The 24,207-nt window shown below is 43.5% G+C and overlaps 1 protein-coding gene across 6 annotated transcripts in view; it reads right to left on the bottom strand.

Moving 5' to 3' along the window:
- Nucleotides 1-24,207, bottom strand: part of LOC117353978 (poly(rC)-binding protein 3-like) — a 342,700-nt gene that overhangs the window by 95,279 nt on the left and 223,214 nt on the right. For all 6 annotated transcript variants that reach the window (XM_033930638.1, XM_033930637.1, XM_033930639.1 and 3 more), the window contains one exon: nucleotides 18,526-18,661. In XM_033930638.1, the coding sequence (XP_033786529.1) occupies nucleotides 18,526-18,603 (78 nt within the window). In that variant the 5' untranslated portion in view covers nucleotides 18,604-18,661. The remainder of the gene's footprint in view (nucleotides 1-18,525; nucleotides 18,662-24,207) is intronic.

Raw genomic sequence — 24,207 nt, 5'->3', positions numbered from 1 at the left:
CTCAATCTCCCCAATTCTGGAGGCTGCAAATAAAATTAAATCATGCATGGGACCAGAGTCCTGTGCGCACTGGCTTATAAACTAAAGAACCGCGTGCTGACAAAGCCGCTCGGACAAATGCGCGTAGGATGTCTGTGCGCTGGATTAAAACTTAACTTTAAAGCACTCCAAGTTTTTTTGGGGGGACCCCTTTACTTAAAAGTTTTGCAGCTGCCGTTGGGGGGGGGGGTTGGAGGGGAACCCTCCCCCCTATTACAGAGGAAAATGTAAATTTTCCCTCTTTTTTAGGGAAAAATTACAGTTTCCTCTCTAAGTGGGGAGGTCCCCACCCCCAATGGCAGCGGTAACACTGCTAAGTAAAGTGTGTGTGTGTGTGGGGGGTCCCCCCAAAACCCTTGGAGTGCTTTAAAGTTAAGTTTTAATCTGGTACACTGACGTCCTGTGTGCATTTGTCTGAGCGGCTTTGTCGGCGCGCTTTTGACTCATCACCGTGTGCAGTACTGCCAGCTCTGCTTGTCTCCCTCCTCCCTCATGATGTAAATCCCTGTTTCAGGGAGGGGGAGGAGGAAGGGGTACGAGCAGAACCGAAAGCACACACACAGGGCTCGGACTCCGTGCATGATTTAATTTTCTTTGCAGCCTTCAGCGTCAGGGAAGAGAAGGGAAGATCACTCTTCTTATTTGTTCTTCCTGCCATAGACTCAGGCAGGGAGGGGAAGTTAGTACTTGGGGCTGGGGAGACTTATTTTAGATTTATTAACTGCTTTTTCGTGAAGAGATTCACCTCCTCAAGCCTCTTATATGGGGCACCTAGGAGGCTACTCCTAAGGCTGCATTCAGCAACTGTGCTGCTGCAGCTAAGCATAATGTAGGCCTATATGGCAGTTCTAAAGTCATATTTATTTTAAAATTTATATACCGTTTTATTCCCAAAATGGTTTACAAATACTTCGGTTTACGAGTGCACCGGTTTGCGAGTGTTGTGCAAGACGAGCAAAACATTCTCGCAAATTGTGACTCGCAAACCGAGCATTGACTCAATTTGCGAGTCCCCCCGCCTGCTAACCGGCATTGCCCCCTGCCCGCAAACGCTGCCCCCCGTGAACTGGCATCCCCCGCCCGCCCAACTGAAAGCTTACCCCCCAATGCTGCACTGGCACCAAGCCACAGGAAGTAGGATGAGGAATGCATGATAATGTTACCCAGCCAATCGTTCCATTTACCTGCCTGGAAGGCGAGAGTTCTGTCCAGGAATCTTTTGTAGTGGCAGGCCTTTATTGTCGAACAGATGAATTCTACTTGTGGGCCTAATAGAACTATCCAGATTAAATTGAGAAACCAAGTACGTTGGGGCCAGACCAAATATTGATTTAAAACAAAGAAAAAAAAAAATTTAAACAAAACTCATGCTTCCAGGGGCAGCCAGTGAAGTTTTTGATAATAGGGGCTTATGTGTTCCCATTTCTTCAACCCCAAAATCTGTCGAACTACCGAATTTTGAATAACTCGGAGTCTTTGAAGGTTGTTTTTGAAGGATCCCAAGTAAATGATGTTGCAATAATCAAGCATGCAAAAGAGAAGATGCAAACCTTTTGATTGTACCTAATGTGACCATACGTCCCATTTTGAATGGGACCGTCCCTTTTTCAGATCCCCCTGTCCCATTGTCCCCACGCACAGCATCTGGAAGCCAAAATGTCCCGTTTTCAGAGACGACGTCCTGAAGCTGTGGGTGGGGACAATGGGACAGGCGATCGCGGAGAATGGGCACTACCTGCTTCCCCAGCTGTGCAGTCACCGCAACAACTGCAGGAAAGGCATGTCCAGGCGCCAGCCCAGAAGCCTTCTCCCCGACATCAATTCTGACGTCGGAGAGGAAGTTCCGGGCCAGCCAGAATTGATGTCGGGGGAGGGGTGGGAGAGTTTGTAAGCAGAAGAAAGACTAAAAAAGAAAGGCCTGGACCAAAGGGGAAAGACAGGAGGCAGGTGCAGGACTATGGGAGGTTCAGATAGAGGGGGGAGATAAGAACAGAGAGATGCAAGATCATAACAGAGGAGGGAGAGAGAGGGAGACCTGGAACAAAGTATAAAGGAGAATTGACACTGGATCTGGGGAGGGTAACAGAGGGAAAAGAGAGAGAGACTTGGACCCAAAGGGGATGGGGCTGGATTGTGAAAGAAATGTTGGATGCAAAAGAAAGAAAGAATGGATGTACAGTCAGAAGGAAGTGCAACCAGAGACTCATGAAATCACCAGACAACAAAGGTAGGAAAAATGATTTTATTTTCAATTTAATGATCAAAATGTGTCAGTTTTGAGAATTTATATCTGCTGTCTATATTTTGCATTATATTTGTCTATTTTTCTATAGTTACTGAGGTGACATTGCATATTTTAAAGTCATCTGCCTCAACCTCTTTGAAAAAAAACCTAAACTCATAAATGATAATTAACGTTTTCTCTGCGTACAATGTGCTTTGTGTTGTTTTTTTAATTTTATGGTTACCATTATGAATTAATAAGATATTGTGTGTACATGAAAAATGAATGGAAGAAATTGGGGGTGGAGGTGGGGCGGGGCTAGGGCGGGATTGGGGGCAGGACTGAAAATGAATAGATGTCCCGTTTCGATGAAAACAATAAATGGTCACGTTATGTATACCAAATCCCAATCCCCTTTCTCTTTCTCTTTCCCTTCATACCCTTGATCATTTTTCACAATCTGCTGTCTAAAAAATGCAATTCAGAATTCATTAAAGCAGGAGTTTGTTTCACTGATCTACACAATATACTGTACACTTTCAACTTGCAAAATTAATTATAGAAATTTTCAAAAAGTAATTAAGAACCCAAAAAGTCTTGATTGCAAAATCCTCATTTTCGTTGACTCAATACTTGGTAAAAGTTCCTTCTGTTGCAATAATAGCCATGAATCATTTAGGATAAGTGTCCATTAACTTTGTGCAGGGGGATGGTACAGTTTCTGCTTATTTTTCTTGGCAGAATAGCTCAAGGTCTTTCAAGCTGCCAGTGGATTGTCTGTCTTCCACAGAAGTTCTATTTGCTTCAGGTCTGGGCTTTGATTGGGCCACTCCACTGTCGCCTTTGCTTTGTGTTTGCAGCGGCCAAGCTCATCTTCGCTAAAAGTAAATTTGACCATGTCTCCCCGCTCCTGGCCAAGCTCCACTGGCATCCGATAATCGCCAGGGTCCACTATAAATGCGCCTGTTTAACTTTCAAAATCCTATATGGTATCCTCCCTCCCTTTATCCCTCTTTCTTGGAATTCCTCCAACCCTAATACCACCAGATCCTCCCACAAATTAAAACTATCCTTCCCCTCGCTAAAAGGCATTTCCCACACAGGAAAGCTAGGGACCTCCCTTCACTTCAAAATCACTGAGCTCTGGAACAACCTTACCTCCCCTCTTCGGAACTTGAGCTCTCTCCAAGTTTTCCGCAAACATCTGAAAACCTGGCTTTTCTCAAAAAATGTAAGTCTCCCTCCAATTTAGGAATCAAGGAAACTCTTATAACTTGGCATCCCAAGTCCTGTAAATTTTCTTCACACTTCTACCGCTAACCCTCTGTTGTAGTTCTTTCCTATTTCTCCTACTGTAAACCGCGTCGAGCTCTACGAACGTGGAGATGATGCGGTATACAAACCTAAGGATTAGATTAGATCATTGAACTGTTGTAAGGTGAATCTATTTTCCAGGTCTATGGCAGACTAGAACTTTTCCAGGATCTGCCTGTACTTTATGCCCGTTATTAGACTTAATTTTATCACCAAACTTATTTAACACTTATATAGGGAGAGGTGTATGGCCTAGTGGTTAGAGTTGCTGCCTCAGCAACCTGAGGTTGTGAGCTTAATCCCAAGCCTGCTCCTTGTGACTCTGGGCAAGTCACTTAGGGCTCCTTTTACGAAGCCGCGTTAGCGGTTTAACATGCGTAATAGCGCGCGTTAATTTGCCGGCCGCGCTAGCTGCTACCGCTTCCTCTTGAGCAGGTGGTAGTTTTTCGGCTAGCGCAGGGGTTAGCGTGCGCTAAAAAGTTGCGTGCAATAAAGCCGCTAACGCAGCTTCGTAAAAGGAGCCCTTAATTCGTCATTGCCCCAGGTACAGATAGGGAAAAAGTACCTGACTGATAGTGCAGAATATGAATCCTATAAATAAGTCCTTTACCCGAGTTGATTAGGAATGTGGTATAAGTGCTTATTTCTACACAGGCACTATTTTACTTGTTTTCCAAACTTCTCCTCTTTGGATATGTTTGAATAAAACAGCAGAATGGTTGAATGAGCAAAGTTTTTAGTTTTTAATGCTACCAAAACTACAGCATACATATCAGGATACATATCTAAAGCCCCCTATTTTACTGTTGGTTCTTTGGGGCTACCCCCTCCCCCCACTACAACTCGTGAATATTTTTAAATATTTGCGGATTATGTTTGATTCAAGGATATCTTTTAATGACCAAGTATCCTCAGTATTGCAGACAGGCTTTTTAGTTCTTAAGGCAACTTCGTATAATTCACTTTCTATTCGACTTTGGCTTTACGAGTACATACTCTTCTGATTGTTCTTATTTTTCCATGGTTAAATCACTAATATTATTTATGCTGGAGTTCCTTTATACCAGATTAAACATTTACAGTTGTTGCAAAATACGGCTGCCAGATTTCTTTTAGACCAAAAAGGTTTGATCACATCACCCCCATTCTTCAGAAAAACTGCATTAGCATCCAGTTTGATTTCATTTTCAATTTAAGGTCCGTACGCTAACTCACTGTGCACTTTATGTAGGTGGTTTTTGTTAGGTGCCATCGACTCGTGCTCAAGTCCTAGTGACTTGATGAATTGCGGATCTAAAAAGAAATCGGTTTTGGGCTTGTCCAAAAATGTACTCCTCTTTATTTTTGATAGAAAACAGAGAAAAATGAAGGCAGATAAACATCATCTGACCTATCTAGTCTGCCTATCGATTGTCCCAAGCTTTCTTGAATTCAAATACAGTTTTCATCTGCATCACCTCCACTGGGAGGCTGATCCACTCATTCAGCATCCTTTCCATGAAAAAGTATTTTCTGTGGTTACTTCTGAGTCTATCCCCTTTCACCTTCATCCTATATACCTCAATCTAGAGTTTCCTTTCAACTGAAAGAGCCTTGACTCATGTGAATTTATACCTTGTAGGTATTTAAACATCTCTATCATATCCCCTCTCCTGCCTTTCCTCCAAAGTATACATATTGAGATCTTTTTTTTTTTTTTGTAAATATACTTTATTCAGCAAATACACAGAAGAATAAACATCAGTGAAAACAATCACCAGAGCTGAAAGGGGCGTTTTTGAAGGAGTGATTAGGGCAAGAGGTAGGCGTGATGTGGGCCAAACTAGACTTAGTCGTCCTGCAGCAATAATCGAAAATTTAATGAGACTGCCTAGGTAGAACTTATATGTTGTGACTTAGGCGAACTAAAAACAGGTATAAGTGCCCAGAAGTTATCCAAAGTGACCAAATAACCACTTCAGACACAAAGTACAGACCCCCACACACTCCCCCAGTGATCACTGACCCCTCCACACCACCGTAAAAATCAGAATAAAAAAAGTACATGCCTGCCTCTAAAACATCAGCACCTGGCATAGGAAAGCCTAGTAGAGCTGCACAGAAGTGTCTTATGTAGTTAGGGGAGTGGGCTAGTGAACTTTAGAAAGAAGGACCCAGGCCCAAGAGCCACTCTAACCACTGCATTCATGGTGAAATATGTGCACCCACCAAAACCCCCCAAACCTTACTGTACTGCCATATAGGTGACACCTGCAGCCATAAGGGCTACTGGGTTGGTAGACAGGTGAGTATAGTAGGTTTGGGGGGCTCACCATGACCTGCAAGGGAGTTCTGGTGAGATGTTTATGTGGCACCCTTTTTGTGAAGTTCACAGCAGTGCCCTGTAAAGTGCCCCACTACTTTTTTGCCATGTCTTACTTGTCCTTCCCACGTCCAAAAGGTCTTGTTCTAGGTGTTTTTGACTTGGACAATTTATTGGCCGAGAATGGGCTATAAAGATAAACTTAGCGGTCTGGACAATCAAACGGCTGGATGTAGAAGTAGACGATTCTCACAAAAAAATTTTTGGACACATTTTTCGAGAATGGACTTTGGACATGTCTGACTTTGGACAACTAGTGACTCAAGCCCAAAACGGACTTAGACTTTTTTTTACATTATGCCGCTCCACGTTCGCAATCCAAACAAAATATTTCCCCTTTTGCTCCTTAGAAAAAGTAAAAGGAAAATAAAAATCACTGCATGCAGAGGTGTCACTGATATATTAATGCCTCAAAGGATCAGGACCACCAAAGACATAAGAGAACCAAACTATCAAGCTGAAATATGCTGCATTAACAGACGAGCATCTTAAATTCATGTGCTAGTTTTTAAAAACTCTGAGGTTCACCACTTAAGATATTCCTTCATACTGCTGTTTAGTCTCTGGATCAGCTCATACTTGATATCCCTTCCACAAAACATTTGCTTTGTTTGAGCTTGTGCATTTTCTGTTGTTGGCTTATCTTTTGGAAATACTCTTCCTTTGAGCAGGTGATCTGATATAGTCTTATTGCATTTTAGAAAACTTATTAAGACAGTTTTGTTTAAAGAGGCATAATGGTACTATTTATAACTGTATGTTTTTACTATTATCTCATGTAAGCGTGATACGATTCAAATGTCTTGTTATCTACCAAGATGGTTGGCTTGGTAGTCAGGCACCATGTAAGTAAACATGCTCCAGTAACCCACTGAAAGTAGCAGCAGAAGTACAAAAGCTACAAAGTTAGAAAGAAATCAGAAAGGAGATGCATCATAAGAAATTGTTCAGAAAGAAAACAAATCAATTCTACAGGGAACTGGGGAAGAGCGTAGTGCAGTCGAAATATCACCAACTGGAATTGAAATAGAAAAGTTCTGGAGAAATTTATTCAAGGACTCTGTAGAGCATAACTGAGAAGCAGAATAGTTAACCAGCATATAAGAAAGTATGGAAAAAGCAAACCTCCAAAATAAGAAATGGATTGAAATACTACTACTATTAAAAGAGCTGGAAACCAGGTAAAGAGAATCACATACTGGAAGAGCCCCTAGGCCAAATAAGATGCCCAAATTTTGGTTCCATCGGTTAACATCTCTCCACCAGTACTTGGCAAACTGTAAAATTTAATTGATAGCAAATTCTACTATCAGAATGGCATAGAAAATTGAATAAAATAAATAAATAATAACAGGAAGAAAGAGTTCTCCTTCCAAAAAGAGACTCAATAACTTCTTTACCTACAGTCTTCAAATTATTCACGGCACTGGATGCTAATTGGAAATACAATCATATAGAGCTCTAACAACATCATAGAACAAAATTTGAAATATTTATGTATTTGGATTGAACTCATGCCCCGTAGTAGCTCAAGGCAGGTTATATTCAGATGAGATAGACTGTGAGCCAGCCGGTCCATTTTTCTGCCTTCTTCTCAAATCTATCTCGTTTTCCACCTCTTTCCTTCTCTTCCAATCATATACAATATTCCCCCCCCCTTCTCTTCTCTTCTATCCATATGTGGCACTCCTTACCTCTTCCCTTCCATGTGTATCATTCTATCATTTTCCTTCCATCCCTGGGCAGGAATTCCTCCTGCCTCTTCCATTCCCTATCCTTCCATCCATAGGTTGTATTCTCTCCCTTCTATTCCATTCTAACCTATCCATGTGCAACATGGAACAGGAAGGGAGTGATGAAAGAGGAGAAAGAAGTCGAGGAAAGACTTAACATGTTCTTTTCGTCTGTATTTACAAACGAAGACACAACCAACATACCAGAACCTGACCAATTCTTCAATGGAAATCAAGCAGAAAAATTAACATCCATGGAAGTGAGCCTTGAAGATGTGCGGAGGCAGATAGAAAAACTAAAAACTGACAAATCTCCGGGTCCGGACGGAATCCATCCAAGGGTTCTGAAGGAATTAAAGGAGGAGATAGCGGAACTACTGCAGCAAATTTGCAACCTATCCCTGAAAACAGGCGTGATCCCGGAGGATTGGAAGATAGCCAACGTCACACCCATCTTTAAAAAGGGATCAAGAGGGGACCCGGGAAACTACATACCTCGGTTCCGGGGAAAATGGCGGAAGCACTGATAAAAGAAAAAAATTGATGAACATTTTGAAAGAAACAAACTTCTGATAACCAGCCAACATGGCTTCTGCAGAGGGAGATCGTGCCTAACTAACTTATTGCACTTCTTTGAAGGAATTAGCAAATGGATGGATATAGGAGACCCCATAGACATCATATACCTATATTTCCAAAAAGCCTTTGACAAGGTGCCTCATGAACATCTACTCCAGAAACTGAAGAACCATGGGGTGGAAGGAGACGTACATAGATGGATCAGAAACTGGTTGGCGGGTAGGAAACAGCGAGTAGGGGTGAAGGGCCACTACTTGGACTGGAGGAGGGTCACGAGTGGTGTTCCACAGGGCTCAGTGCTCGGGCCGCTGCTATTTAATATATTCATAAATGATCTGGAAACAGGGACGAAGTGTGAGATAATAAAATTTGCGGACGACACCAAACTATTTAGTGGAGCTTGGACTAAAGAGGACTGCGAAGAATTGCAAAAGGACTTGAACAAACTAGGGGAATGGGCAACGAGATGGCAGATGAAGTTCGACGTTGAGAAATGTAAAGTATTGCATGTGGGTAGCAGAAACCCGAGGTACAACTATACGATGGGAGGGATGTTATTGAATGAGAGTACCCAAGAAAGGGACTTGGGGGTAATGGTGGACATGACAATGAAGCCAACAGCACAGTGTGAAGCGGTCGCTAAGAGAGCGAATAGATTGTTAGGTATAATCAAGAAGGGTATTACAACCAGAACGAAAGAAGTTATCCTACCATTGTATCGGGCGATGGTGTGCCCGCACCTGGAATACTGTGTCCAATATTGGTCGCCGTACCTTAAGAAGGATATGGCGTTACTTAAGAGGGTTCAGAGGAGAGCAACACGTCTGATAAAAGGGATGGAAAACCTTTCATACGCGGAGAGATTGGAGAAACTGGGTCTCTATTCCCTGGAGAAGAGGAGACTTAAGAGGGGATATGATAGAGACTTACAAGATCATGAAGGGCATAGAGAGAGTAGAGAGGGACAGATTCTTCAAACTTTCAAAAAATAAAAGAACAAGAGGGCATTCGGAAAAGTTGAAAGGGGACAGATTCAAAACAAATGCTAGGAAGTTCTTCTTTACCCAACGTGTGGTGGACACCTGGAATGCGCTTCCAGAGGACGTAATAGGGCAGAGTACAGTACTGAGGTTTAAGAAAGGATTGGACAATTTCCTACTGGAAAAGGGGATAGAAGGGTATAGATAGAGAATTACTGCACGGGTCCTGGACCTGTTGGGCCGCTGCGTGAGGGAACTGCTGGGCACGATGGACCTCAGGTCTGACCCAGCAGAGGCATTTCTTATGTTCTTATGTTTTTATGTTATCTCTTCTTTTCTATCCATTTGTGGCATTTCCTCCCTCTCCCTTCCCATCCATTGGCAGCATTCTCTCTTCCTTCTTTTCCCATGCAGCATTTAGCCCTTCTTTGTCCTCTTCCATCCATGTGCTGCATTTCTCCTTCTCCCTTCATTCTATACATGTATAGCTTCTCCGCTTTCTCTCTCTGTTCCTGCCTGTGAGTCTATTACTGGCTTCCTACCTCTTTTGCACCTTCCCTGGGCCCTACAAACTTAATCACGTGGTGTTAGTGACACTGCAAGCAATAATCATATCAGGTTCTATCCAGCAGTTCTGAGAACATACAAACATAAGAATAGCCTTACCGGGTCAGGCCAATGGTCCATCAAGTCCAGTAGCCCATTCTCATGGTGGCCAATCCAAGTCACTAGTACCTGGCTAAAATGCAACGAGTAGCAACATTTCATGCTACCGATCCAGGGCAAGCAGTGGCTTCCCCCATGTCTTTCTCAATAACAGACTATGGACTTTTCCTCCAGGAAATTGCCCAATCCTTTCTTAAAACCAGCTACACTATCCACTCATACCACAACCTCTGGCAAATGCGTTCTAGAGCTTACCTATTCTCTGAGTGAAAAAAATATTTACTCCTATTGGGTTTAAAAGTATTTCCCTGTAACTTCATTGATGTCCCCTAGTCTTTGTAATTTTTGATGGAGTGAAAAATCGATTCATTCTACTCCACTCAGGATTTTGTAGACTTCAATCATATTTCCCCTCAGCTGCCTCTTTTCCAAGCTGAAGAGCCCTAACCTCTTTAGTCTTTTTTCATACGAGAGGAGTTCCATCCCCTTTATTATCTTGGTCACTCTTCTCTGAACCTTTTCCAGTGCCGCTATATCTTTCTTGAGGTAAGGAGACCAGAAATGAACGCAATACTCCAGGTGAGGTCGCACCATGGAGTGATATAGAGGCATTGTAAAATTCTTAGTCTAGTTAACCATCCCTTTTATAATAATTCCCAGCATCCTGTTTTATTTCCTGGCCACCGCCACACACTAGGTGGAAGGTTTCATCGTATTGTGTACAATGACACCCAAATCCTATAAGAATAGCCTTGCTGCTTCATCCTACCTATACGGCAACAGGTATTGCGACAAAATGAAGGACCCCAGTGCAGGCCAGAGAGATTTTGATGAACTAGCTGCCAGCGATGCAACTGAACACAAGAGTATGATTGTAGGGCCTGTAGGGAGGCAGGGGGCAGAAGAAGAGAAGACCTGCAGGAGGAAATGGGGAGGAGAAAAGAAGGGGAGGCAAGGAGACAATGCAGATTCACTGGAGAAGTGTCCAGAGTTTTTGATAGCAAAGGATAGCAAGGAAATCTTTTGGGTGACGCTACCCTGTGCCATATTGTTATGACATGCATGAGTGAAAAGCCCTTCACATGATATGAGAATAAATTTTGGCTTTAGTCAAATATGGCAAACAACTTTCTCAAAGAAAAATTGAGTAAAATTGTAAACATATTTTCTTCTTCTAAATATTTAAAACAGTACTTGTTGTGGCCATGATCATAGCTAAATAAAACTATGTAAACTCCTGGAGATGTAGCGTAATGATATACCTATAAAGAGCTTATCCAGGTTGCAAACTCAAATATGGTTTTTGTTAACCCTATTTGGAGTCTGAACCCATAAACTGAGAAGCTCTGATCTAGAATTAAGGAAGGAACAACAATCCAGAAAAAATTACTACGAGAAAAGATTAGCAACCCCCCCAAACCCCCCCAAAACCAGGAAAATTAAACTTCCTACTGTATATTCTCATATAGCTTTCAAATTGTAAACTGGCATGAAATTAAAGGTCCATATGGAGACTTTCTGACATTTACAATTCCGATTCTCTTTGTTTTGGGGGTACATTTAATATGGTCTATTAAGATGGTAGCTTTAAAATTACTCTCTAGAGAACTAAATTCATTAGTGCACATTTGGATAGTTAGCTTAGCTTTAAAAAGTTTCATCTACATGTGTTATTAGTGACTAAGAAACATTGCAAAACAATACCAACACATGGTAATGGTATTTGCATACGTTAACATATTACATCTAGCTGTTAATGCATGGAAAATCAATTTAACAAGGGTAAACCTGTAAATTAATAGGCATTAAGCCAAATTACATTTATTAAAAAACTTTAAAGCATGGTAAAGAAATGTTATTAAAACAAATGCGTAAAACAAATTTTTAAAAACCCACCGAGAACCTGAGAAAATTTCCCAAAATTCCCAAAACAAAATTTTTTAATGCCTGTGCACAACTCTACTTTCTACATCATGCAAAATATTTAATCCTTCCAACTATAGCCTCTAATCTTATTTTATCCTATTGCTCTCTTTTAAATCTAATGCTGTGTTAGCTTAACTTTTCTTCCTCCAGTGATATACCAGGTTTGATTTTGTTATTATTGCCAAGCTCTTGTTCCACATCCTGTGTCCTACTGAGAGTTAATTTTAGGATCATCTGCTTTGTAATGAAGCAGCAAAACTGTACCACCAACTCTCCAATTTACTGATAATGACCCCAGACTACAAATTGTTCAGAAAAGAAATTAAAGCCATGCTACTCAAGAAATCCTTGAAGACAAACCAACACCGCAAGACTCATCCCAATTCTCTGACGCAACTTGCTCTTCTCTTCAATTCCTCTGGAAATGGCCAGATAACTTCTTTTGTAATCCACCTTGAACCACAAGGTATTGGCGGAATAGAAATCACTAATGTAATGTAATGTTTTGGACATCTAAAAGCTTCACCTCCCTGGTATATCCTGTTCAGGCATTTAACCAACTGAAATATCCCATTCCTGTTGTGTTTCCAGGTTTCATGTTCTTCCTTAGTCCCTGTTAGCACTATACTGACTCTTTTACTGTCCTGTTCAAGTGGATGATAATGTATTTATATTGCTCTACACCTTATCATGAATGGATGATTGGCAAGATTTAGGAACCATGATCCTAAATTGTCACCAGGGCTGGCATTTAGGGGGGTGGGGATGGGGATGGCAAACAGGTTAGCTGCCCTAGGGTGCCCCTGTGGACCAAGTTGTACTTTCCTTCTCCCTACCCTATTCCCAAGCCACCCTCACTTTTTAAAATGCAAAGGGGTTGCTGGTGCGGTAGCGATTCTCTTGCACTGTTCACGGCGTCTCAGCCCTGTTCTACAGTAGTCCACCCAAGTGAAAACAGGGGGGGGGTAGGGCATTTGGTGAGTAGGGAAAATGGGGGAGGGGGCAAGGAGGGGAGGAATTGGGGGGTGTCCTTCTTAATTTTTGCCCTGGGCCCCAGCAGGTCTAATGCTGACCCAGGTTGGTTTCTCGTGTATCTTAAAAAAAATAAGGGGTGATGGGTGCAAGCTGAGAGTTGAAAACCAGTGACAGAAGAAAACATAATATGAACATTCATATAAGAGTTTGTTCCATTATAATAGTTCAACTTTGAAGATACACAGTGTTATGAAGAAGAATAACCACCTGTTTCATAAATTACTACCTCAGAAATAGAATGATTTATTAAAGTAATCTGGCTGTTGTCTGGTCAGTTCTTTAAACATCCTCCCATAAACTGCAAAAAAACTGATTACGTATGTGTTGAATGTATCCAGACAGTTCTGGCTGAGTTCCAAGATCCTTGGTCTTAATTAAATAGGCTCAGCGTGTTTCTGTATCCCTGTCCTTTTCTGCCATCTTTTCTTTTAGGGATGCCAATTGGTTCCATTTTTTCAGGATTGGTTGTTCCAATCCTGGTTTCATGCCATTACATGTATTGATTCATAGTTCTGATTTCCCTAAAAATATTATAGTAATACTCCAGGTGCACAGTGGATTAAAGCTAGGACCAAATCAACAGTTCTAGAAAAAAAGGAATCCAGTTAGTAACTTCACAGCTGTGTACATGTGTCAGTGGATTTAAACCTTTATCCTGTAGCTATGGAACCAGTGACAATCTACTGAGGATCTAAGCAAGGTTATTTAGATATAGAGAATATGTACTTGTATTTGCTGGAGTTATAAATTGCTGGCACTACTGACCCACACTCATACTGTTATTCATTCCATGCTAAACATTTATGGGGTCGATATTCAAAATGATTTATCCAGCCAGAAATGGCTCCTGGCCAGTTAAATCGCCTGTTCATGGTTAGCCAGTCATTTTCAGCAGCACTTAGGGCCAGATTCTGTAAATGGTTCTGTTATTGATGGATGGATAGAGTGTCAATCACACAACGGCACCGTTTACAAAATTGAAACTTTTGTCAAAGGTAAACGCCACAAAATGTAGGCTAGGGCTTTAAATGGCCTACATTTGACGAAAATTGCATCTATGGAGGTGCCTTACAATGCCTAAAGTCATTTCTGGTGTTAGAAACATAGAAACATAGAAAAAAGCAGCAGAAAAGGGCTATAGCCCACCAAGTCTGCCCATTCCAAGTATCCCCTCCCCTGAATTTACTCCCTTAAAGATCCCACGTGAGTATCCCATTTTCTCTTAAAATCCGTCACGCTGCTGGCCTTTATCACCTGGAGTGGGAGTCTGTTCCAATGATCCACTACTCTTTCGGTGAAGAAGTACTTCCTGGAGTCGCCATGAAACTTCCCTCCCCTGATTTTCAGCGGATGCCCTCTGGTGGTCGAGGGTCCCATGAGCCAGAAGATATCCTGTCCCGTGATGTACTTATATGTTTCAATCATATCTCCCCGTTCTCTTCTTTCCTCAAGTGAGTACAGCCGCAATTTTTTAAATCTTTCTTCATACGTGAGATCCTTGAGCCCCAAGACCATCCTGGTGGCCGTTCGCTGAACCAACTCGATCCTCAGCACGTCCTTTCGGTAGTGTGGTCTCCAAAACTGAACACAGTACTCCAAGTGAGGCCTCATCATGGCTCTGTACAACGGCATCATAATTTCAGGTCTCCTGCTGACGAAACCTCTGCGGATACACCCCATCAATTGTCTTGCCCTGGAGGAAGCCTTCTCCACTTGATTGGCAACCTTCATGTCCTCACTAATGATCACCCCTAGGTCGCGTTCCGCCGTGGTCCTAACCAAGGTCTCACCATTTAGTACATAAGTTCTACGCGGGTTTCTCTTACCCAGATGCATTATCTTGCATTTTTTAGCATTGAAGCCTAGCTGCCAAGTAGTTGACCATTGTTCCAGCAACAGTAGGTCGTGTGTCATATTATCAGGTAATAAGCTTTTGTCTACTATGTTGCAAAGTTTGGCGTCGTCGGCGAACAGTGATACCCTTCCTCTAAGTCCTTGCGTCATATCTCTTATGAATAAGTTAAATAGAATCGGGCCCAGGACCGAGCCCTGCGGCACTCCACTGATCACGTCCGATGCTTCGGATGGGGTACCGTTCACCACCACCTTCTGAAGTCTACCGCTCAGCCAATCCCCAACCCATGTAGTTAGAGTGTCTCCTAATCCTATCGATTTCAGCTTGTTCAGTAATCTTCGATGAGGGACGCTATCAAATGCTTTACTGAAGTCCAAATATACCACGTCCAGTGACTCTCCGGCGTCCAGTTGTCTAGTAACCCAGTCAAAAAAGCTAATTAGATTAGATTGGCAGGATCTGCCCTGGGTGAATCCGTGTTGGTGTGGATCACGCAGTTTTTCTTCGTCTAGGATTGTGTCAAGATTCTGTTTGATCAGTGTTTCCATGAGTTTACACACTACAGACGTGAGACTCACTGGTCTGTAGTTTGCTGTCTCTGTCCTGCAGCCCTTTTTGTGGAGTGGGATTACGTTGGCGTTTTCCAGTCCAAGGGGACCCTTCCTGTGCTTAGGGAAAGATTGAAAAGAACAGATAATGGTTCTGCCAGGACTTCCCTTAGCTCCCTTAACTCCCTTAACCATGCCTACTTTGACCGTAGGCGTTCTAAGCCGCTTCTATAGATGCAATGAAGGCTCTTTTTTTAAGGTGCCAGTAGGCGCCTATATATAGTTTTAAAACAATATTTAAAACCTTTTTAAATGTTTTTTACCAATTAAGTTAGGCATCGGTAGGGCGCCTACTAGCACCTAACTTAAGGCGCCATTTATAGAATATGGGCCTTGGTGCCACTGAAAATGTCTGGATAGCGTTTATGTCCACACTGGCTATTTGAGGGGTTTTCTGGGGGTAGAGTCAGCACTGAAAATTGACACTTAACCGGCATAAAATTTAGTCCTATCTTAATGCAATGCCCCATAGCTGCCTAAGTGTGGAATATATATATATATATATATATATATATATTTGTAGAGACTAATGTACTATTGTTCATATGTATTAATTGTATAGTGGGGGGGTCCAACATGCTTGTTTGTCAGTGGAGGCCAGAGTATTTTTTTTAAACCCATACCTCATGTTTTACCCTTCTTCTTTTTTCCTATACCCCAGAATTTAATGTAATCATTCCCTTCTTTTTATCATAATGTTCTTGTAAATGACTGCAGAGTCTGTATTTGTGTGTGGTCTATATTCCCCTCCCCCTTCTATTTATACTATATTGTAAATCACTTAGATTTTATCCCCCCTCCCCCCAATAACCAATAAAAGCAATCCAATAATCCTAAGCCTCACTTCATTTTAAGAGCTAAGGGGGTAATAATAAAAAAAAAAAAGTCTAAAAAGTGTCCTAAGTGGCTACTTGGATGATCAAAAAGCCTGATCGTCCAAGTACCCATAACCAAAGCTGGTTTTTAGACGTATCTAAAAACAGCTTAGGCCTTTCCCCTGCCACTAAATGCACAGAGAGAAAAGAGGTGTGTTTAGAGGAGGGGAAAGGGCGGGCAGTGGGCGGGAGGTGGGCCGACCTACACCTAGGCGTACAACAGGTATAACCAATACAGTTTAGTCGGCACTTAGACCTTTTTCACTTAGACGAAATAAAACCAGGTCTAAGTGCCGAAAAACGGGCCGTTGAGCTGATGACCGTTGGCGCCATCAGTTCAGCGGCCCGGCAACCTAACCATCGCGGCAGGAGAGATGCCTCATCTCCCCTACCGAGATGCCATCACTCTTCTACCCGAACTGCTGTGACCCGCGGCAGTTCGGGTAGAGGAGTGATGGCATCGCGGTAGGGGAGATGAGGCATCTCTCCTGCCGCGATGCATCACTCCCCCCCCACACACAACATCGAGGCAAGAGGGAGCTCAAGCCCTCTTGCCCCAGCCAACCACGGCACCCCCGACATATCGGGGCAAGAGGGAGCCCAAGCCCTCTTGACCCCCCGACACACCGACTCCATCGGGGCAAGAGGGAGCCCAAGCCCTCTTGCCCCCCTGACTCCCCGACTCCATCGGGGCAAGAGGGAGCCCAAGCCCTCTTGCCCCCCCCGACTCACAGACTCCATCGGGGCAAGAGGGAGCCCAAGCCCTCTTGCCCCACCGACTCCCCGACTCCATCGGGGCCCATTCGTCCCCGACTCCATTCTGATTGGCCCAGGCGCCTTAGGCCCCACCAGTAGGCGGGTCTTTGGTTAGGCTGGGCCAATCTGGCCCCATTCGTCGGAGGACTGCCTGACGGATGGATGAGTTTGGCACCCATCTGTCCGGCCAACTTACCTAAAGGTACGGGGAAGGGGGGTGAGGGTGGGGGGGTTGTGGAATTGGCCAGGGGGTTGCGGGTCGGCTGGGAGGGGGGCCGATCGGGGGTTCTGGGGGGGCGGACATTGGGTGGAGGGGGGTTCGTCAAGGGCAGGAGGGCCTGGGATCCCTCCTGCCCGTAATGTAGTAGAGGGTGGGGGTAGAGGATCGGCTGGACCAGGAGGGCTTGGGCTCCCTCCGGGCCCGAATGAGTCGGGGGGGGGGCATGATCGGCGGGGCAAGAGGGCTTGGGCTCCCTCTTGCCCCAATGGAGTCGGGGAGTCGGGGGGGGGGGGCAAGAGGGCTTGGGCTCCCTCTTGCCTCGATGGAGTCGGTGAGTCGGGGGGGCAAGAGGGCTTGGGCTCCCTCTTGCCCCGATGGAGTCGGGGAGTCAGTGGGGCAAGAGGGCTTGGGCTCCCTCTTGCCCCGATATGTCGGGGGTGCCGCGGTTGGCTGGGGCAAGAGGGCTTGAGCTCCCTCTTGCCCCGATGTTGTCGGGAGGGGGGGGGGGAGTCGCGGTTTAACATGGCAGGAGGGCTTGGGCACCCTCCTGCCTGGATCGTTGTAGGGGGGGGAGGATTCTGTAACCGGTGTTGTTTTTGACAGACACTGGTTACAGAATCCAGCTTTTAGGCAAAGGACTGGCTCCTCCTTCGCCTAAAAGCCCTTCTGTTGGACGTTTGTGGCCTAGGCGTGTTTTTGTTTCATTATGGCTAAAAAGTGTAGACGTGCTGTGGGGGTATTTTTAGACGTAGTGGAGATTGGGCGTTTAGGCAGAGGAGGCCATAATCAAAACATGGACGTTTGTTTTGGTTATGGACACTTTCCCTGCTTCTGGGTTGAACGTTTAGGGACTTAGGCTTTTAGACTTAGGGACTTAGACGCTTTTTTTGATTTTGCCCCTCCACGTCTGTGGAGTATTTTCTTAAATCCAGTATTATTTTCCAGGTTTAGCTAAGGCATTTTTTTCATCCCAGCCAAATTCAACACCTATATGAACCATATCGACAGGCCTTCCATTTTACCATGTCAATTACAACCTCACACATTTCAGAGACACTACTGTTGCAGAATAAACCTCCCAAAACATGCCTTTAAAAAAAACAAACAAATCACAAAGACCTCAGCCAACACTTCTCTTCTGACCCTCATGCCATCATTCTTTCTGACATTTCTTATTCTTTGAGATTAATGTTACACAGCCTCAGTGTTTGCAGCTTTGGCAGCACAGTGCAAATCCAGCAGCAGATGGGTTTGACAGCTGCCAGGTCTTATTAAAGGTAAGAGCAAATGAAAAGCTGAAAAAAAACAAGGAAGGAAGAGAAACATGGCTGGAAGCCTCTGGGAGCATCGTACCTTCCCATGCATGAGTAGTCGGATGGTTAACGTGACATTTAGGCCCCCTTCCGTCACTTTCATGTCCTTCGCGTTCATAGTAGCTGAATCCTTTCAACACCTGGAAGCAGACTCTTATCCTCTCACTTAAATCAACCTGTGGGAGCAAAGCACAACAGTGGCAGCATTCAGTATTGTATAGCCAAAGCAGCCAACCTTTCCAAAGGGGTGGTGCTGAACTCAACATGCCCTAGACAAGAAAGGAAAACCAAAACATAGTAGATCATGGGTACCAAAGATCAGGCTGTATTTAAATGTAAGTCATAGCAGGTGATGCACAAGCAGACCATAAAAGAGATAGAGGAACACAGAACGTTCTAGTAGTCTCTATTCTTCCTCAAACCTAAAACACATCCCCAGAGGTTTACCCTCACCTCACTCTTCTTCCTCACTACAGTCCATCTATATCAAATATTTTTATATACACACACTTCCTCTATGTAGCCAGTTTTTATCCCTGTTTCTTCCCTACCAAACTCATCTATATCACATATTTTCTCTTCTTCCAGACCACCTGGAATTTTTCAAGTACCTTTCTTATTTCTAATCTTAATGTATATTTTCTGTAAACCGCTTAGAACCTAACGGATGTAGCGGTATATAAGAAATAAATTACATTACATTACATTACCTCCACTTCTTTCCAACCTTCCTTTCCCTTAATTTCTTCTTCCTTCTCTCTTACCCAGTTTTCACTGGCTTCTTACTCCTTTTGCATATTTTGACTTACATTTGGGGTAGGGCACCTAATACCTTCTTCATCTGCTCCACTCCACCGTCCTAAACTTCTCACACCCCTATGTCCTCCTGATCTGATCTGCTTTGCTTACCCTCTCACTTTTCCTCTCTATTAGATTCCTTCTTGCCCCTCCTTAGCTAGCTCCTCTCTATTGCAGAGCAAGCTCGCCAACCTTTTCTTTGCTCCCCACCCCTCAACCCACCTCAGCAGATTCAGCTCTCATCTCAATTTGTCAGTTCCCTTCCCCTCAATTTGCAATCCCCCCTCATGCAGGCATGGATTACCTCCCTGGTCCCCCTTCCCAGAACCCAGCGCATTCTGTTCCCTGGAACCATTGCTGACTTCCCATCTTCTGCAGCACTTCTTCCTGGAACTCTTGGATTGCTCAACAGCAGTATTCCTCATCAAGAGAATCCCTTTGAGCAACTCCACCACCAGCGTATCCGAGCCCTGGAAGCTTAGCAGTCAGCAGGTTCACAGCTCCAGGGCCGCTGGTGCACATGGTTAGGGTTACCATATGGCTCCAGAAAAGGGAGGACGGATTGAGACATCCAGGTTTTACTTCCGTTGCTTTCAATGGAAATAAAACCCAGATGTCTCTGTGTGTCCTCCCTACTTTCATCGTGTTCAGTGAAAGTAAAACCCGGATGTCTCAATCCATCCTCTTTGTTCTCGATCCATATGGAAATCCTACACATGGTACCTCCTGCCTCAGCCTGAATCCCCCAGAGATCAAGTTTCAAGTTTATTATGACATTTGATTAATCGCCTATTCCGAATTCTAAGCGATATACAAAATGATAAAAATTACAAAGTAGAGGAAGACAAACTTAATTGACATGTACCATAACTACTAAAACATAATAGTAAGTCAAATTAGACATACAATAACAAAGAACATAGGGAAAACTAGGGATGAAATACAATCTGGTTGTAAAGTAGTACAATTAGGGTTAAAAACAATCGGGAAGGGAATAAAAACAATCAAAATATTTAAAAATGGATTGAGAGCCAAAAGCAATTCCGTTAAACAATGAATGCATCTTTAAAAAGAAGACTCTTTAGTTTGCTCTTAAATTTTCCAAGATTCTTTTCCTCTCTTAAATGAATTGGAAGGAAATTCCAGGATTGGGGAGCAGTAACAGAAAAAATAGACTGCCGCCGCGTATTAATAATTTTAAGAGAGGGGATGACCAACAGATGTTGGTCACTTGACCTCAAGAGCTGGAGATCTAGATATCTCATATTCACTCGTTGCAAGCCAGCAATGGCGTAGTAAGGGGGGGGGGAGGGAGCAGTATAACCCAGGCACGATCTTAGTAAGGGCGCCGGCACCCATCTCCCTCTCTACCCCCCCACCGCTCCTTCTCAACCCCCCCTGCCACGCACGTGCACCCCTTCCCTCATACCTTTTTAATTTTCCCTCTGTGAGCAGCATAATGAACATGGTGTCCGCATTTGTGTCGCCTCTCTCTGATGTCACTTCCAGACCCCCGCGCCTAGGAAGCGACATCAGAGGGAGAGCCGGTACAACGTGGGCAACAAGGGTGCAAGGGAAGGAGCACATGCATGTGGCAGGGGGGGATGGAGGGGAGGGGTGGCACCGCCCCGGATGCCACTCACCCTCGCTACGCCACCGCAGGCCAGCCCAGCTGATACAGCAATGATCGCCACAGAGCAAGAAGCTGACTTGGGAAACTCAGAGTTGCAGGTGTTAATAATTTGTACCCTGCTTAGAATTGTGGGATGATAATAATTTTATTCTTATCTACCGCCAGACCAAGGTGAGCTATAAATATTTTAAATAAATTGAGGCAGTCTCCAAGTTAAGAATGAGTTACGTTTCTAAAGCTGTTCTTAAGTTGGATTTGTGTGTATACTCAGAACGTGTAGATTTTAAGATTCTTGCTGCTGACAAAAGGGCCAACTGTCCCTGAAAGGTCACTTTGGGCAGCCAAAAAACCTAGAGACTTGAAGAAAACACAAATGGTTTATTAGCATACGTATGCGACTCCCGAGCTCCAAGTGCCAAAAACAGGACGTTACAGAGATATTTATACATTCTTCTGGCTATACAACTGAATTCTAGAAAAAACTGTTCACATGTTACTTTTCTTAACAATCATTGGTCCTCAGCTCACACTAGCAGGTCACTTATCTAGGCCCTGCAGTCTTTCTGTTACATGTCGTTTATGCTGAGATAGCCATAAGAAGTTAGAATGTCCAAGCTAACACACAAGGCAGGCAGGCTAGAACATGAGATAGGTTAGGTCTGCAGCTAAACATAATTCAGCATTTTATTAAAGAGAAAACTTAGTTCAACACTTAGGAAAACCAGTCCCAGACTCCTTCAAAGTTACGTTATCTAAAGCTGTTCTTAAGTTGGATTTTTATGTAAACTCATAACATGTAGATTTTAAGATTCTTACTGCTGACAAAAGGGCCAACTGTCTCTACAAGTGTTCCCTCTAAGGTGAAGCATGCACAACCACACATTGTTCTTAATGTGTTCATGTGTCATTCCTGAATCTGCTACAGGAGAAGTATAGGAGTCTAGGCCAGTGGCGTACTTTCAACACTGAATGTGAAGATGTCCAAAAATGTAAGACAGGAACAGCATAGACCTAACTCAATCCAAAAAATGAAGGAAAAAGCCTCAGAAAGGGCCCTCCCACCTCACCAAAACGGCTCAAAAAGGTGGTCGAGCATTCACCTCACTGGCAAAAAACCTTCATTATATGATAAAGTCTTATGCTGTGCTGTAATGTGCCAACGAAAATTAAATAATAGAGGAATTATTCCACTTATCTTCACTGCTCTTCAACATATTTATATGGAAATTGGAACGATGAGCGAGGTGATTAAATTTGCAGATGATACGAAGTTATTCAGAGTAGTGAAGATGCAGGAGGACTGCGAAGACCTGCAACAGGACATAAACACGCTCAAGAAATGGGCTGCGACATGGCAAATGAAGTTTAACGTGGACAAGTGTAAGGAGATGCATATTGGTAACAAAAATCTTGTACACGAATACAGGATGTCTGGTGTAGTACTCGGAGAGACACCCCAGGAAAGAGACTTGGGAGCACTGGTCGACAAGTTGATGAAGCTGTCCGCGCTATGTGCGGCAGCGGCAAAAAGGGCAAACAGAATGCTTGGAAAGATTAAGAAGGGGATCACGAACAGATCAGAGAATGTTATCATGCCGCTGTACCCGGCCATGGTAAGCCCTCACCTGGAATACTGCGCCCAGCACTGGTCGCCATACTAAAAGAAGGACACAGTACTACTCGAAAGGGTCCAGAGAAGAGTGACTAAAATGGTTAAGGGGCTGGAGGAGTTGTACAGTGAGAGATTAAAGAAACTGGACCTCTTCTCCCTTGGAAAAGAGGAGACTGAGAGGGGACATGATCGAAACATTCAAGATAATGAAGGGAATAGGCTTAGTAGATAAAGACAGGTTGTTCACCCTCTCCAAGGTAGGGAGAACGAGAGGGCACTCTCTAAAGTTAAAAGGGGATAGATTCCGTACAAATGTAAGGAAGTTCTTCTTCACCCAGAGAGTGGTAGAGAATTGGAATGCTTTTCCAGATTCTGTTATAAGGGAAAACACCATCCAGGGATTCAAGCCAAAATAAGACGAGTTCCTGCGGAACTGGAACGTACACAGGTAGGGCTGGTCTCGGTTAGGGCACTGATCTTTGACCTAGGGGCCACCGCATGACCGGACTGCTGGGCATGATGGACCACTGGTCTGACCCAGCAGCGGCAATTCTTATGTTCTTAAGATTGGAGGGTGGCTAATGTTATGCTGATTTGTAAAAAGGGTTCCAGGTGAGATCCAGGAATTACAGACTGGTAAGCCTGACCTCAGTGCCGGGCAAAATAGTGGAAACAATTATAAAAAATAAAATTGTGGAACATGTAGACAAACATGATTTAATGAGACAGAGCCAGTATGGGTTCAGCCGAGGGAGGTCTTGTCTCACCAATTTGCTTGACTTCTTTAAAGGTGGGAATAAACATGTAGATAAGGCAAGCCAGTTGATGTAGTGTATCTAGATTTCTAGAAAGCTTTTGACAAAGTTCCTCATGAGAGGCTCCTGAGAAAATTAAAGAGATATGGGATAGGAGGCAATGTTCAATTGTGGATTAAGAATGGGTTATCGGACAGAAAACAAAAGGTATGGTTAAATGGCCAGTTTTCTAAATTGAAGAGGGTAAATAGTGATGTGCCATAGTGATTTGCATTGGGACCAGTGCTATATAACTTATTTATAAATGATCTGGAAAAGATCTGGGTGTCATCGTGGACAATACACTGGAACTTTCTGCCCAATGTGTGGTGGCGGCAAAGAAAACAAACAAGATGCTAGAAATTATTAGAAAAGGGCTAGTTAACAAGACTAAGAATGTTATAATGCCTCTATATTGCGTTCAGTTCTGGTCTCCTTATCTCAAAAAATATATAGTGGCACTAGAAAAGATTCAAAGAAGAGCAAACAAGATGATAGAGTGGATGGAACTCCTCTTGTATAAGGAAAGATTACAGATGTTAGGGCTCTTCAGCTTGGAAAAGAGAGGACCGATGGGAGATTAGATTGAAGTCTACAAAATCCTGAGTGGTGTAGAATGGGTACAAGTGAATCAATTTTTTACTGCTTCAAGATTTACAAAGACTAGGCGACACTTGATAAAGTTACAGAGGGATACTTTTAAAACCAATAGGAGGAACTGTGCGAGGGAAGGGAATGAAAGTTTGTTGTATAATAGATGATGGTCGAAAGTACTGTAAAAAAAAAAACATTTATGTCCTTATGAAGGAGTGTTGAATGAATGAATGAATGATTGGTGTGTGAATGTGAGGTTTGGTTAGTAGTAGAAATAAAGCCAGAATCCGT

Source organism: Geotrypetes seraphini, chromosome 2 (genome assembly GCF_902459505.1).
Source record: "Geotrypetes seraphini chromosome 2, aGeoSer1.1, whole genome shotgun sequence".
NCBI classification, from domain to species: domain Eukaryota; kingdom Metazoa; phylum Chordata; class Amphibia; order Gymnophiona; family Dermophiidae; genus Geotrypetes; species Geotrypetes seraphini.
Note: the sequence above shows the minus strand (reverse complement) of the source record. Positions and strands in the feature narration are given on the sequence as shown.